We start from the raw sequence: 15,004 nt of genomic DNA, 5'->3' as shown, positions 1-15,004 counted from the left end.
AGATTAAACAAGGAAAACCATATAATATTAACATTTGCTGCCCCAAAAGCATGTGAGAAAATCAAGAGTCATTCATGATTTTTACAATAAAAAATAAAATTTCAATCTCGCACCATTTATATAAAAAAAACTTCAGTGACTAAATAATAATGTAAAAAAAATATAAAATAACACTGAAATAAAAATGTATTTGTATGTAAAACACAAAAGTCATAAAAAATTGATAAACACGTTGAGATTCTGTGCAAATCCTATATAATAAAAATATAATATGCAAATGGTCGTTATGCCATGAAGCGTAATGACCGACTGCGTAACTACCGGATCATGGATCAGCAGGAGGGTGGGGCAGCGAGCTACAAGCAGGCAGCAGAGAGCTACAGGAGGGGGCAGGGTTATGAGAGGGGGGAGGGGGTGGTAAGGGGAGATACAGCAGGGTGGGGCAGCAGGTGGAAAGCTACTGGAAGGTGGCAGCAGGCTACTGGCGCACGGATTCGTGCACAGGGTTACTAATAAACTATAAAAACTCCATAAAATAAGTTGAAAGGCAAGAAATAGACAAGGATGAAATATTTTCAATATACAGACACTTGGATCAATATTCAGAAATACCTAAAGTATGAGGTGAATGTACTCAGTAGAAGAACTTCAGGAAAGCAGGGAAGCCTCAAGGTTGCTTTTGTTTACAGTCTTTAAATTTTGTAATAAGACTAAATCTATTTAATATCCTAGTAAAAGTCTGATAATCGGAATCTAACAACATAAAAGCATGAAACAGACTTGTGATTTCAAATATATTAATACAAAGTATATGACTACGTAATACATTCCTTGACCAAAGAAAGGGGGGAGGTAGAAAAGAAAACTTTGAGTGGGTATAGTAAAAAAGAAATACAGACATAGAGATAATCCATATTGTAGTATAGAATATAGAATTGATGATAGAATATATCATCAATACTAGCCAAAATGTACAAAGTAATATTCAAATAAGGCTCATGAGAGAGATGATAATGACTAAGACTCTTATACATATCAAAGTCTAAGGAGAGATCCCACCCAACTCACTTTGTGTATATGGTGGCATGTGGTAAGTAGGTTTTTTCCAAAAGGAAGAAGTATAGAATTTTAATTTTAGACTAAAACTATAAAATTACAGGATATCCATAAAAATGATTCATTGCTTACTGCTATACTATCCAAGTTTTAGAAGCCATTTTAAAAATCAGCACTGAGTCACATTTTAATAAGGTAGGCAAAATGTTTTTTTCTTATTATAAAAACTCTGAACTGGTGATGTTTCCTTCCTGAACTTTTAGAAAAGTGACAATGACAATACATTGGTTTGGGCTCAAATGAGAGAGGTTTTTAATAAAGAGTTTAGAACTAAAGAGCGTCACACTCAGGATTCACTAATCACTTAACATCGCAATATTTCAAAAGCCTGACTAAAAGATCCATCCCAAAACCAACCCGCTCAGCATTAATACACACCTCTTTCTTCCAGAAATTTTATTTATTATGAAATGAAAAAAAAAATCCCAATAGGTTAAAACAAACCAAATGCCCACTGTATAAATACTTCACAACGGTCAATTGAATCCAGAGCTGAAACTGAATTGTGCAGGTTTTCAGTGAAATCATCAGCCATACAATATAAATAAAAGCCAACTATTTACATATGTGGTAAAACCTCTAAGAAATGTACCCCAAGAAGCATTAACCTTTGTGCTGTTATCATGATGACCTACATACTTTATTTTTCATATAGTGTAACATTTTAATAGAATGTATTAGCTACTACATGGTAGTACTTTGGTATATTCCTACAAGATCCCTTATCTTAAAAGTGTGAGTTTTCCCAAAGAGGAGCTTTGGTTCTGCTTTAGAAGTCTCATATAAATTAAATACCTTATCAAATATTAACACAGAGGGAGGTAACACAGGATGCAACACAGATAGTCAAGTTACCTCTATGTATATTTAGGAATTACTTTCTTCAAGGTACTGACACTAGAAAGCTTAGTCTGTCCTGTATATTTCACTAGTAAAGGTTTGAGTGATTAGAACCTTGCCAAAACCTTAATTCAAAATTATTAATACTTCCAGTGACAAGCCTATGTGACCAAGTTACTACAAATTTATATTTATCAGGAAAAACAAGTATAGGCAATAATCATTTAAAAATGCCTCAACCACTACTTTTCAATATAGAAGGATAAAACTACATAGAGTTTATCATACAATTAATCTTATCTCTGTCCCCTGAAATTCCCTTGATTTAATTCATTAGAAGGGGATTTAAAGACTTTATAACACTTTATAGCAGCATTTAACTTACCTATGAAATTCTCAGTATCTTAACTATTAAACTGGTTTCTATTTTAGTAAGCTAGATACAGTACTTAACTCTGGCTTCAGAGTTTGTAGAAATGGAGAAAAGAACCACCAATTCAAAACCATTCTAGAAATTGCCTTTTGGAAAACAGCAAAAGTCAAAAATGGGAAAGCCACTGTTAAGGGATGAATTATATCCCCACCCACCCCCAAATTTTATATGTTGAAGTCCTAAACCCCAGTACCTCAGAATTTAACTGTATTTGGAGAAAGGGTATCTAAAGAGGTAATTAAATTAAAATGAAGTCATCAGGGCGGGTTTTAATTCAGTATCACTTGTGTCCTTATCTGAGGAGAAAATTTGGATACAGAAACCTGCAGACGGAAGATGATGTGAAGACCCAGGTGCAAGACAACCATCTATAAGCCAAGGAGAGAGGCCTGGAACAGATCCTTAACTCAAGGATATCAGACAGAGCCAACCCTAAGGACACCTTGCTTTGACTTCCAGCCTCCAGAACTGTGAGAAAATAAATTTCTGCTGCTTAAACCACTTAGTCTGTATTATTCTGTTATGGTAGCTTTGGTGAACTAATACAACCACTTTTCCGAAATTTGGTTCCTCTTCTACATAAACCTCAGGCACCACTCTTCAGTGGAAATGGTTAGAGGCTCTGGCCGCTGTTCCTTCAGCTTCTCAGACACTGCTTTCTTATTGCTGCAGCAAGGTTTAAAGGGATTTCCCCAAATTGTCTTTTATAGATAAACCCACAACTTATTTCCTGCCTTTTCCAACATGTGAGGTTAAAATGAAAAAGACAGGTGTTCTTATTAGAACCGGAAGCCATCTGCATGAGAGCCATCATCTGACTGGTAACTGCAACAGGAGATGGGGCTAGAGAAGTACTTGAGGTGGCACCATGGGCATCAGAATCCGGAGGCTGACATTCTTCTCACAGTTCACTGATCTGGTTGCTTCTTTATCCTGTTTCCAGATAAACTTTTCACTTTCTTTGGTGTCAATACAGAGAGTTCAGGCTGGGCCCTGTCCTTGTATCTACCACATGATTCCAGTTTTTTGTTTTGATTTTATTTTATCCTGCCAGCAGCTTTTTCTTTCTTTTCACAAGTAGCACTCAGCCACTGTGAAAGTCTTCTGGAGTCTCACGTAACTGCAAACAGCTCTGAAAGTCACTTCATCATTTACTGTCACTAAACCGAGAACTGGAGAACCTAGCTCTGCAAATACAGCAACCCTCTCTACTTCAGTATGTCTTTGGCTTGTAAAACTAAACATCTTTTCTTCTAGAAATAGTCTTCCAAAAGCAGCCATTCCACACTCATATTCTCTTTTTCCTCTTGCATCCTTAGTGATTATTTGAAACCTTTATAAATATCCAGCTATCTTCCTCATTCTCAAAAGATAAACTTTCCTCCTACATTACAAGAAAATATCCATCCCTTTTCACGTCAATAGCTAAAAGCTTACCTAAAACTGTTCTCATTTATTTGCTGCAGTTTCAGACCATTATGAGGAAGGAAGGAAGGAAGGAAGGAAGGAAGGAAGGAAGGAAGGAAGGAAGGAAGGAAGGAAGGAAGGAAGGAAGGAAGGAAGGAAGGTTGATTTCTTGATTGCCAAGCTGGCATGATTTAGTGATTGAGGCCACGGTTCCAGTCCTGGTCAGGGCACATGCCCGGAGTTGCCGGCTTGATCCCCAGTGTGGAGCATGCAGGAGGCAGCCAATCAGTGATTTTCTCTCCTCATTGATGTTTCTATTTCTCTCACCCTCTCCCTTCCTCTGTGAAATTAATAACAATGTATATTTTTTAAAATAAATACTTCTTGAGGGTTTGACATGAGCCCAGGCAAAGATAAGATCCCTCTCCTCAAGTAATATTAAGTAATATTATGAGACAACTACAAAATGCTGTGGAAGCACATTAAGCACACCTGAGACTTTCCAATAGGCCAAGGGTTTATCAGGCTACTTAGGAGAAGTGATGTCTAAGCCAACCTGAAAAATGATTAAGTAGGAGTCAATGTCCCTACTATGTGCCCCAGCAGTCTCTACACCCTCTGCATACCATTTATCACATCATGAAAATCCACTTATGGGAAGGTTAATTTCTATCGTGTTAGCATCTAAAGAATACTTGCCAAAGAGGAGCATTGAATATTTATAATATTATGAAATAATTGAAATAATATGGACCTCAGAGTTAGACTGACCTAACCAGTGTTGATACTCAAAACATGTAGCAATGAGGATGGCTGTATCAATTGAATAACTGTAGTTCTGGATTTAAATTCTGGCTCCATTTCCTATGATATTTTTAAGTGAAGGCAAGCCAGTTAAATGATCTGAACATAATTTTATCATGTGTACATGATGAAGGTAATAACAATTTATAGGATGAAATATTAATTTTAATGATGAAACAGCATATGAAAAAAACCCATTTCAGTGCCTGGTACACTAAAGACCAATAATAAATGTTTTACTTCATTGCTAGACTGCTTTAAAGTGAGTTATAGTTGTAGTTACATTAAAAAATTAAAATATGCAGAAACCAATGCAAAATGAAAGCACTCTAATTATTTTGTCTTACCTTCATGATTTTTCTCCAGTGCACAACTTAATTTGTATTTTAAGCTTTGAAATGCATTTATCCTTAATCTTCTCTATGATATAAATTTAACATTGACTGTTCTTTCATTTATCTAATTAACAGTGCCTTTATGTCAACTGTAGACCATATTTAATGATTCAACAGAAATTTATTAAGAGCCCATTATCAGTGCAAAATCATATTTATCTTTATCATTCAGAGATTAGTTTATGCAGATATTGCTGGATAGTTTATAGCTTAATAAATGCTCCAAGATGCTTAATAAATATTATTTTTGTTTTAATAATGTAGATAACTGATGGTTTTCTTCTAATATCAGCAATCAAATTAGAATGAAAAGAAACAATTCATTTCCATACTGAAAGGCTGATATCTTTTGCAGCAACTATATTCTTCTGCTTTACAATTTTTCAAGGGAAACATTTATAATTAGAAATCGGATTAACTGTGCTAAATGCCAACTTCAAAACTTAGTAATCAATCTATATATTTTAGGTCTATATCAGATGGTTGTGAGTATCCAGCTTACTCAGTATATTGAAAATAACTGATCCAACAAAGATAATTAAAATTAAGCTCTTCAGACTGTCAACCAAATGTAATAGTGCCATAAGCGGTCTAGAATTATATCCATAGGTTGAACAAGGAGAATATTAATTTCAGGCTTGTTTAGTTATTTCTTCCTTACATGTGGCCATTCTCAATTGACCTTTATGTAATCTACTAGAGGCCCGGTGCACAAAAATTTGTGCACTCGGGGGGGGGAGGGAGGGGTCCCTCAGCCCAGCCTATGCCCTCTTGCAGTGTGGGACCCCTTGGAGGATGTCCACCCCAGTGGGGACCCTCACCCCATGGAGGTTTGGCCAGCCTGGGTGAGGGGCTGATGGCTGTTTTCAGGCTGGCCACACCCCCTTTAGGGTGAGGGGTCCCCATGGGGGTGCCTGGCCAGTCTGGGTGAGGGACTGAGGGCCGTTTTCAGGCTGGCCAAGCACCCTGGCGACGTAAGCTCCCAGCCTCTCCTTTTTATCTTTTTTTTTATTCTGGGATTTATTTACCTTCTATAATTGAAACTTTCTTGCTTTCAGTGGAACTCAGAGCCAGCTCCTGCTTGCTCCAGCTCCGTGGCCACGGCTGGCTGAAAGCAGGTATCTGGGGTTTATTTACCTTCTATAATTGAAACTTCGTTGTTTTCAGTGGAGCTCAGAGCCAGGCCGTGGCAGGCAGGGAACCTTGGTTTCCTCCATCACTGGAGCAAGCAAGCCTCCTGCTCGCTCCAGCTCTGTGGCTGCCGGCTGCCATTTTGGTTGGGTTAATTTGCATATAGTCGCTCTGATTGGCTGGTGGGCATGGCTTAAGGCATAGCAAAAGTACAGTCAATTTGCATGTTTGTCTTTTATTAGTATAGGATATTAGCTTGGAAGTCACATAGCTCATTTGCTTAAAGACAGAATGTTGTGGAAGAATAGTCTTTAATTAAGTTTACCACTTCCTTTATCAATGGTTCTCAACCTGTGGGTCGCGACCCCTTTGGCAGTCGAATGACCCTTTCACAGGGGTCGCCTAAGACTATCCTGTATATCAGATATTTACATTACGATTCATAACAGTAGCAGCATTACAGTTATGAAGTAGCAACGAAAATAATTTTATGGTTGGGTCACAACATGAGGAACTGTATTTATAAGGCCAGAAGGTTGAGAACCCCTGCAATAGGCTATCAGCAGATTTCTCAGCAAAAACTCTATTGTCCAAGAAAGAGTGAATTGACATATTCAAAACACTAAAAGATAAAAATTTCCAGCCAGGAATATTCTATCCAGCAAAGTTATCGTTCATCTATGAAGGAGATATAAAAGCTTTCTCAAACAAAAGTGGAAAGAAGTTCACTACCAGTAGACCTGCCTTATAAGAAATGTTGAAAGGAGCTCTTCTACCTACAATGAAAAGGCAAAAGTCCTACCTCCATGATGGATACCTGTCCAGCCTGCTCTGTGCCAAAGCTCCTGAGCTCCCTTTGATAACATGCTCATACCCAGTTCCTCTCATGATATCTGCTGAAATCCGTTCGCTGATTATTTTCCAACCCTCTCCTTTTCTGTTATGTGCATATTTTCTTTTCTTTACTTTGTAATTGTAGTTTTAATAGGAAAAGATAGAAATATATCTGTCTGTAATCTTGAACAGAACCTGACAATTTGCTTTAACAGCATTATAAACATTTCCCCATGTGATTAAATGTCTACACTAAAACTATAATTTTAGTTTTGAAGCTAAACTTATATTCTTTACTTACTCCTATTTTGTTAACATTCTTCAATATTTTACTAACTAAACCATACCGCTTGGTTTTTAATTTTTCCCCCCTTCCGCTGCCCTGATTGGCTATGGATGAACTTCAGAAATTAACTATTAAATTTGAACGGCACATTATCGAAGCAAATGAACAGGATTCTTGTCCACTATGTTAAAACCACTGGTCTCTTCCATGCCCCGGCCCAACACACGGAAGCGAATGGACTTTCTAGATGAATACAGGAATACAGATATTTAAATATTTTGAACACGCCATGTAACTAAGTAGTGGTCGTTATTCCTAAAAGCTGTGCATTTTTCAGAAGCCTACAGGTGAGTCCGTGCTTGGATGAGCTGACAGTTGGGCTGATGAATTAAAAGGCGATGCAAAAATACCGCCAACAGCACACACACCTGTAACAACATTTAAGCCCCCAGTGGCCAAAACACTAGGTGAGGGCACTGCTGCCAGTTGGCAGCTAATGAGGGAAACCTGCCTGTAATTACCATTTTCTTGTTTATTCCTTCAAACCAGTGGTTCTCAACCTTCCTAATGTCACGACCCTTTAATACAGTTCCTCATGTTGTGGTGACCCCCAACCATAAAATTATTTTTGTTGCTACTTCATAACTGTAATTTTGCTACTGTTATGAACCGTAATATAAATATCTGATATGCAGGATGTATTTTCATTGTTCGCGACCCACAGGTTGAGAACCGCTGCTTTAAACCGAAACAGCCCTTGAGCTTGAGGGGCTCCACTGGCTGCGACCCCCCAATATAACTTCAATGAGCCCTCACTCCACAGCTCAAGCATGTCATCCAGGAAAAAACAAAGGTGGTAGCAATTCCAGGGCAGCTAGTACAATCCCAAATCCCAAAGCTTTGTCCTAAATTCAACCAATTTCATCTTTTGAAAGACAGCAGTGTGCGGAGTAACTATGGGACGCTCAGCGCCGAGTCTGCTTCAAATGATCGCCCAAGGGTTCGAGTCAGCGCCCAGGAAGCAGAGGGGTGAACGGCTCCCCGCGCGCCCCCCGACTCCCCGTCCGCCACCCGCACTCTCCACGCGCGCGTGGTTCCAGGTTTCCCAGCCTTCGCGAGGCGACAGCGCGGTCAGCTCGTGAGGGCGCTGCCAAGCGGAGCGAACACTCAGCGCACACGCCCGGGGACCCCCAACTGGACGCTAAGTGAAAAGGACGCGCTAGAGGACCACCGTTGAGGTCCCGCGCACCCCTCGCAGCCGAGAACAACGCTCTTACCCAGCTCTTCAGCCCCGCCTCCCCTCCTCGCGTCGCCGCCGCCCGCCCCGGCCCGCCGCGGAGACTCACGGGATACGTAGTACGCCACGCCCACCTCCTCCTCTCCCCACCCCTCCAAGCACCGGCTCCGTGGGGCCTGACTTCCGGTTTGCTGGCGTGGCCCCAGCGCCGAGCGCGCGGACCGCGGCAGCCCCCTTCCGGCCGGGTGCTGCTCGCCGCCAGCCCCTCTCGGCCGCGTTTCCCTGCCGCGGGGCGGCCGGAGTGGGCGCTGAGGGGACCAGCGCCCGCGGTCCTGGGCCTCGCGCGCGTGTGTTGCTGGGTAACGGGCCTGCTCCCGGCGGCGCCTCGGCCCCTCCTGCCCCGGCTGGCCACTCCTTCCCGATCCTCCAGGCCCCAGCCCACTGGTCGGTCCTGGTGCAGCCGAGGCCAAAGCAATGGGAAGCCCTTCGCGGTGTACCCGGAGGGGCGGCCTTCGCCGGGGAAGCGGCGGTGTCTTCGAGGAAACCGGAAGCCCGTGGTGACCCCTGGCGACCCGTTTCCGAACGCTGGGGAATCGAAACTCCGCGGCGCTGCGTAGCCTGACTTAGGGGTGAGTGACGGGCTGTGGCCGGGGGAGGGTTGCGGGCAGTGCCGGCACCAACGGCCGCCGCGGTGGCCGTCCCGGAGGCAGGTCCTTTCTGTGGCCGGGAGCAGCCCACGCCTGGGCATCCCTGCCCCCTGCCAGCCTCGCACCCGCGCTGTTCCAGGCCCATCCTGGTCCTTCGCTTTACTTCTCCTTATTTTCGTTCCGGACTCTGACTTACGGGAACGTCTTCGGTTTTATTTCATTCATGGAGACTGCTTTTATGTCTAAACGTAAGAGGGACGCGTGACTAGGGCGGTACTGCCTGGGGCGCCCGAGCAGTGGACTTCACCCCTGCACATTGTCGAGGCCGGCAGTAGGTGTTCTTCGTTTCGCCAGTGTCTCCCCTGTGCGTTGTACGGTCTGCGACCTTTTGCTGAGTGACTGCAACTTGCAAGGTAGGCAGAGACCGCGGCCCTGCAGTCAGGGAACTCAAACCAGAGACTCGCGAAAACTGCAGAACAGAGGAAAACAAAGATCGCTCCGGGATGTGTTGTTAGAAAAATGCTAAGATGATAAAAGACAGTGACGTACGAGGATTGGAATTGACCCGTGCCTCTTAAACGTGGAAGACGCTATTTTGTTTTTGTAATTTTAAATTGGATTGAGCAAGATCTCGCGGCATAATTTAAATTCCAGTTCTCTAAACATGCCATATCGAGTTTCCCAACCTGTTGTGATCACTCACTACAAGCATGTGTAAACGAGGAGCTGTGCATCCCTCACAGGGTTATTATAAAGTTTTAATGCGCTGTTGTTTCTAAAATCGGGAGTTGTGTACAAATGTAAAGTTTTAATTTAAAGAGACAGTATAGTGTCATGGGAAATCCACTGGATTAAGTCAGAACATTCACTGAGGATCTGCGTGCTGATTTTTCTGTTTGTGCCGCTGGGTAAGAGATTAAATCTCTCCATTTTCTCTGCCTCTCCAGTGGTATTAAGGATTACTCTCCAAGGTACCAAAGCAAAGTTTCTACGAGTTTTGCTGGCTCTGGAGTCAACTGGTTGATTTCCATTTCTGGCTCCCACACTTTCTACTTTTGTCTTTCTCAGTTGCTCCACTGGTGATAAGAGGGATTTCTTGCCCTCTTCAGAGGTCTTAATGTAGATTTAATGAATCGTTAAAAATAAACAAGACAGTTTCCCTCAAAGGCAAAGCGTATTGCTTGACATACTATAAACACTTGGTAAATATTAATTACTAACACAGAAGCTGTCATGATTAATAAAATGTGACATTTTCCATAATTCATGAACAGAGCCAATGTGGTATTTATATTCTGGATTATAGTTGTCATACCGCTATTAGAGAATACTCATTGCTAACACTAGTAACATTTAGTGAACTACATACGTGCTCAATTACATTGAGATGTATTATTTTATGAAAGGAATGAAAAGAAGTAAACTGCTCTTTATACCTATGTTAACCCTGAAAAATTCTTATGATTCCTGGGCATGCAAATTCATTTCAGACTGACACAGTGAGATAAATCAGTGAGGGTTATAAAAATGAGAAGGAAGTTTTTCATACTGTATATCTGGTGCTAAGTACATTTGGGGGCACTCACTGAGTTATAGGGTGTTTGAGTGCTGAGATACATAGATAGAATGACAGTATCTTGAAAAAAAAGGCACTTATAACCCCTTTATAAAATAGTTAGGCCATTCCTGCCTCTAATTATTCATTAAAATAGAGAAAGGAGTGTTGGTCTTCTATAAGACTTAATTCTTGCTCCATAGTATCTTGTCTACTCTGTGAAGGGCTATTCTGGCTTTTCAGAGGTAGAAACATGATGGAAATGCTAAGTGAAGTAAGCCAGTCAGAGAAAGACAAATACCATTGATTTCACTAATATGTGGAATCTAATGAACAAGATAAACAGAACAGAATGACAACGTTTAGAGGGTGGGAGGGAAACTGGATAAAGGAAGGTGAAGGGATTAGCTGAAGAATATATATACATAGCCCATGGGCACAGACAATAGTGTGAGGGTGGGGGTGCTGGGTGGAGGTGGGCAAAGGGAGGAGGACATCTTCACTATTGTTAACAATAAAAAAACTTAGGAAGACAAAAAGGTAATATAGAATAGAAAAAAGAAAGTAACAAATGGGCCTTTATTTAAACCCTACCTGTCACATACTGTCAGTGATTTTAGGCAAATTTACCTCACCTCTGAGCCTCCGTTTTCTTATCTGGTAGTCATCATTCTAGCCAAGTTTGGTGTGGACTAGTACTACATACCTTTTACTCAGTTCCTGGCAAAAATGTGAATTCCCTTATATCTCTAGGTTGCCATCCCATGTTCAGATTAAAATTTTGCCTTCACAATTTAGGAAGGTGGCATCTTAGTGATGTAGTTCAACCCTATCATTTTATTGGTGGGAAAATTTAGATCTGGGGAAGTAAAGTAATACTCAAGGCATCAGATTGTATACTAGAACCTAGATTTCTGAATCTTGGGCCAGAGTTCTACCTACCACTGAGCTCTGCCTTGTCCAGATTATTGTTGGTAATATCAGATTCCACGCTATGTTTCCTCTCAGAATGTTGTATTAAGAGCATAAAATTGGCCCTAGCTGGCTTGGCTCAGTGGATAGAGTGTCAGCCTGGGGACTGAAGGGCCCCAGGTTCAATTCTGGTCAAGGGCACATGCCCAGGTTTCGGGTTTGATCCCCAGTAGGGGGCATGCAGGAGGCAGCCGATCAGTGATTCTCTCTCATTGATGTTTCTATCTCTCCCTCTCCTTCCTCTCTGAAATCAATAAAAAAAAATTTAAAAAAAGAAAAGCCTAAATTTGGTCCTGGCTGGGTAGCATGGTTGGAATGTTGTCTCCATATGCCAGGGTTGGGGATTTGATCCCTAGTCAGAGCAGCAGTCAGCCAATGAGTGCATGGATCGCTGGAGCCACAAGTCAATGTTCCTTTCTCTCTCTCTCTCAAAAAAAAAAAAAAAAAATCAATAAAAATTTTTTAAAAGGATATAAATTTGGAAGCTTATTTGGGTTCACATCCCAGCTTTGCCACTGATTAGTTATGTATCTGTTATTAAAGTATTTGTTTCCAAGACTTTGTATATAAATTAGAATAATAGTACTAAATAGAAAAAAATGCATGTGGAAGCCTGGCATACAGTAAGTGAGCAATTAATGGTAGATATTATGATGATGAAATATGAGAAGATAATCATATTTATCCCTAGAAAAAAGACCAGTCTGGTGTCAGGTATTTCTTTGTTTTCTAGTGTGTTGCACCCAGCATTTGTAGCATATCTCAACTGAGGGTCCTCTCAGTGTTAACTGTAGTGAAGACTGAAATTTAAGATTTTTTAAAATAATTCTGATTAACAATGTTTGATTCTATTTTTTTCTTTATGTCCCTCCCCTAGCCTTAAGAACTACTGTTCTGTTTCCTATCCACCTGATCTGGCAAATTGTGTCCTTCTTTCTCCATTATTATTGCAGTATGTGATTTTATAAGAAATATATTTGGTCATTTGGGTAACCAAAATAATATTTCTCATATATCACAGCTCTCAAAACCCTTGGAATTTACTGAGGGATAAAAACTATGAGAGCATCTTTTGTCATAATACAGGAGTGAACAAAAGTAGCTCTACAGTTGTAATACAAATAAATACTACAGTAATTAAAAATAATACAAGAATAAACTGTTTCACATACTCATGAATGTAAACCTACGTTTGACCTCCCCTCTACATGGTCTCATCCTCAATTTTGAAATCACATCACAGCCATAAAAGTGAAATGAGTGTCTTGTTATTTAGGGGTATAACAAGCCCTTTCCAACAGGACTGGGTTTATGTTAATGAGATGACTTTTGGACAGCACCTGAGGATGGTGGCTGGCTGCCAGGAGAACCACCCATCTGATTAGAGGGTTGGAACGTTTAGACCTCAGGGTAGTGGAGAGGGGCTGGATTATGCCTCTTATGTAATGAAACCTCCATAAAAATGCAGGCATAGTGAAACTGATTCTGCACCTGTGTTTACATCTCAGCTCTCCATTTACTGTGTTACTATGGAAAATTACTTAAATTTCTTCTACATCAGTTTCTTCACTTAAAATACTTTTAGAACAGTGACTGACACTAGTAAGCAATCAAATGTTATCTCAAGCAAGGACTGGTAAATAAAAACATTTTTCAAGCATCAATTAATTACTAATCTAAGATACATAAAACACCATTGAGAGTCCTCATTTAGAATGCTGTATTTGGTGTCTTAATTTAAAGGATTTTTTAGGTTCTTTTATGGCTTACAGTCCCTCTTACCTTGTCTTTCCCATGAGATCTTAAAAGGTTTCAGCTACTATTTCTCCTTTCATCATGTTTTTTCAGGAACATAACTCAGGTGGGGAAGTAATGCTGAATCTAACAACAAACGTAGATGTAAAGAGCGAGTATATTTTAACTAAGTAAGTAATTGGCTTCTTTTAGGTTTTAGACTCAGAGTTTGATTTGAATCCTACCTCTACCATTCTTCATTCAATAATCGAGTATCTTCCACACAGTGATGAGTCGGGGACACAATGATAAGCAAAAAACATGCCATAGCCTCTGCCGTTACAAAGCTAATGTTCTACTAGATTTAATTTTGAACAAATTGCTTTACCCTTCAAATTCTAACCAAATGTAGATGATGCCTGCTTCATAGAATTATATGGATGAATTTAAATAAGATAATATTAAAATAATGTACATGTTACTGGGACATAGTGGACACTCAAATGTTAATTTCTTTGTCTTCTACTTTGAATGTATAACAAATATAATCAGTTACTGGTATGGAAAGAATATAGTGGAGTATGCATTAAAATATATAATAATAAGGTAATGAATTATACTAAAAGTTTGAAAATTTATAATTGGAGAGGCTATAAACTTGCTGTTTATATCTAAGAATGGAAATGTTGATGAGGAAGAAATATATGGGTATAAAGAGTTTAAAATTGTTTATTTTTTGACTGAAAATGGTGTTTCACAATTTTTTATAAAACTTACTAATAGCTGAGATTATGGTTTTATGTGATTTATAGATATCAACTATTTTAATATTCTTAAAAACTCTATGAAGTAGTTGCTATTATTTCTTATACTTTATAACTAAGGAAACTGAGGCAGCGAGGTTAAGCAACTTGCCCAAAGTCACATAGACACTAAGTAGTAGAGCTTGGATTCAAACCCTTCGCAGTCTGGTTTCAGAGTCTATGCTCTTAACCATAAACTATACTGCCTCTAAAACAAACAGGAATTTTGAACCATTGCCTCAATATTCACATTATTCTAAATATTCCTTCTTTTTCTGTTCATTTATTCAGTGAGACATTTATATTATATATATTTACTGTTTTAAATAGCTGCCATGGATACACTGGTAGAAGATGATATCTGCATTCTAAATCATGAAAAAGCCCATAGGAGAGATACAGTGACTCCGGTCTCAATATATTCAGATGAGTCTGTTGCTTCACATTTTGCCCTTGTCACTGCATATGAAGACATCAAAAAACGACTCAAGGATTCAGAAAAAGAGAACTCTTTCCTAAAGAAAAGAATAAGATTTTTGGAAGAAAAGGTAATTATTTACCTTCATTATGTTTTGTGACCCAAAGAACAATTGAAAATATTTAAAGTATTAAATATTTTTCTGTCCTGTCTTACATGGTTGTACTAAATTTCCAAGGATAACTCACTGCTAACTTCAAAACCCTAGGTACTGTACTGATAGATAGCAATGTTTCACATACGCTGTGCTGGGGGAATATTTATAGAATAGGATTTAGCAATTTGGAGGGATATATGTCAGATATTTTTCTTAACCTCTTTTTCAGATTGCC

At 39.8% G+C, this 15,004-nt stretch overlaps 2 protein-coding genes and 1 pseudogene across 7 annotated transcripts in view; 1 reads left to right on the top strand and 2 right to left on the bottom strand.

Annotated features, from left to right (window-relative positions):
• ZCWPW2 (zinc finger CW-type and PWWP domain containing 2) overlaps positions 1–15,004 on the bottom strand; it is a 97,930-nt gene that overhangs the window by 71,204 nt on the left and 11,722 nt on the right. The gene's annotated exons all lie outside the window — the stretch shown is intronic.
• On the bottom strand, positions 1,006–9,231 carry LOC118668613 (annotated as a pseudogene).
• AZI2 (5-azacytidine induced 2) overlaps positions 8,973–15,004 on the top strand; it is a 22,478-nt gene continuing 16,446 nt past the window's right edge. For 2 of the 6 annotated variants that reach the window (XM_036332808.1, XM_036332804.1), the window contains exons 1-3: positions 8,976–9,112; positions 13,506–13,582; positions 14,525–14,742. In XM_036332808.1, the coding sequence (XP_036188701.1) occupies positions 14,530–14,742 (213 nt within the window). In that variant the 5' untranslated portion in view covers positions 8,976–9,112; positions 13,506–13,582; positions 14,525–14,529. Of the gene's footprint in view, positions 9,113–9,410; positions 9,544–9,780; positions 10,039–13,505; positions 13,583–14,524; positions 14,743–15,004 lie in introns of those variants that run through there. The other 4 variants (XM_036332805.1, XM_036332806.1, XM_036332807.1 and 1 more) reach the window with 4 other exon arrangements.

This window comes from Myotis myotis, unplaced genomic scaffold (genome assembly GCF_014108235.1).
Source record: "Myotis myotis isolate mMyoMyo1 unplaced genomic scaffold, mMyoMyo1.p scaffold_m19_p_13, whole genome shotgun sequence".
Lineage (NCBI taxonomy): Eukaryota > Metazoa > Chordata > Mammalia > Chiroptera > Vespertilionidae > Myotis > Myotis myotis.
This window is presented reverse-complemented; position numbering and strand designations above follow the sequence as displayed.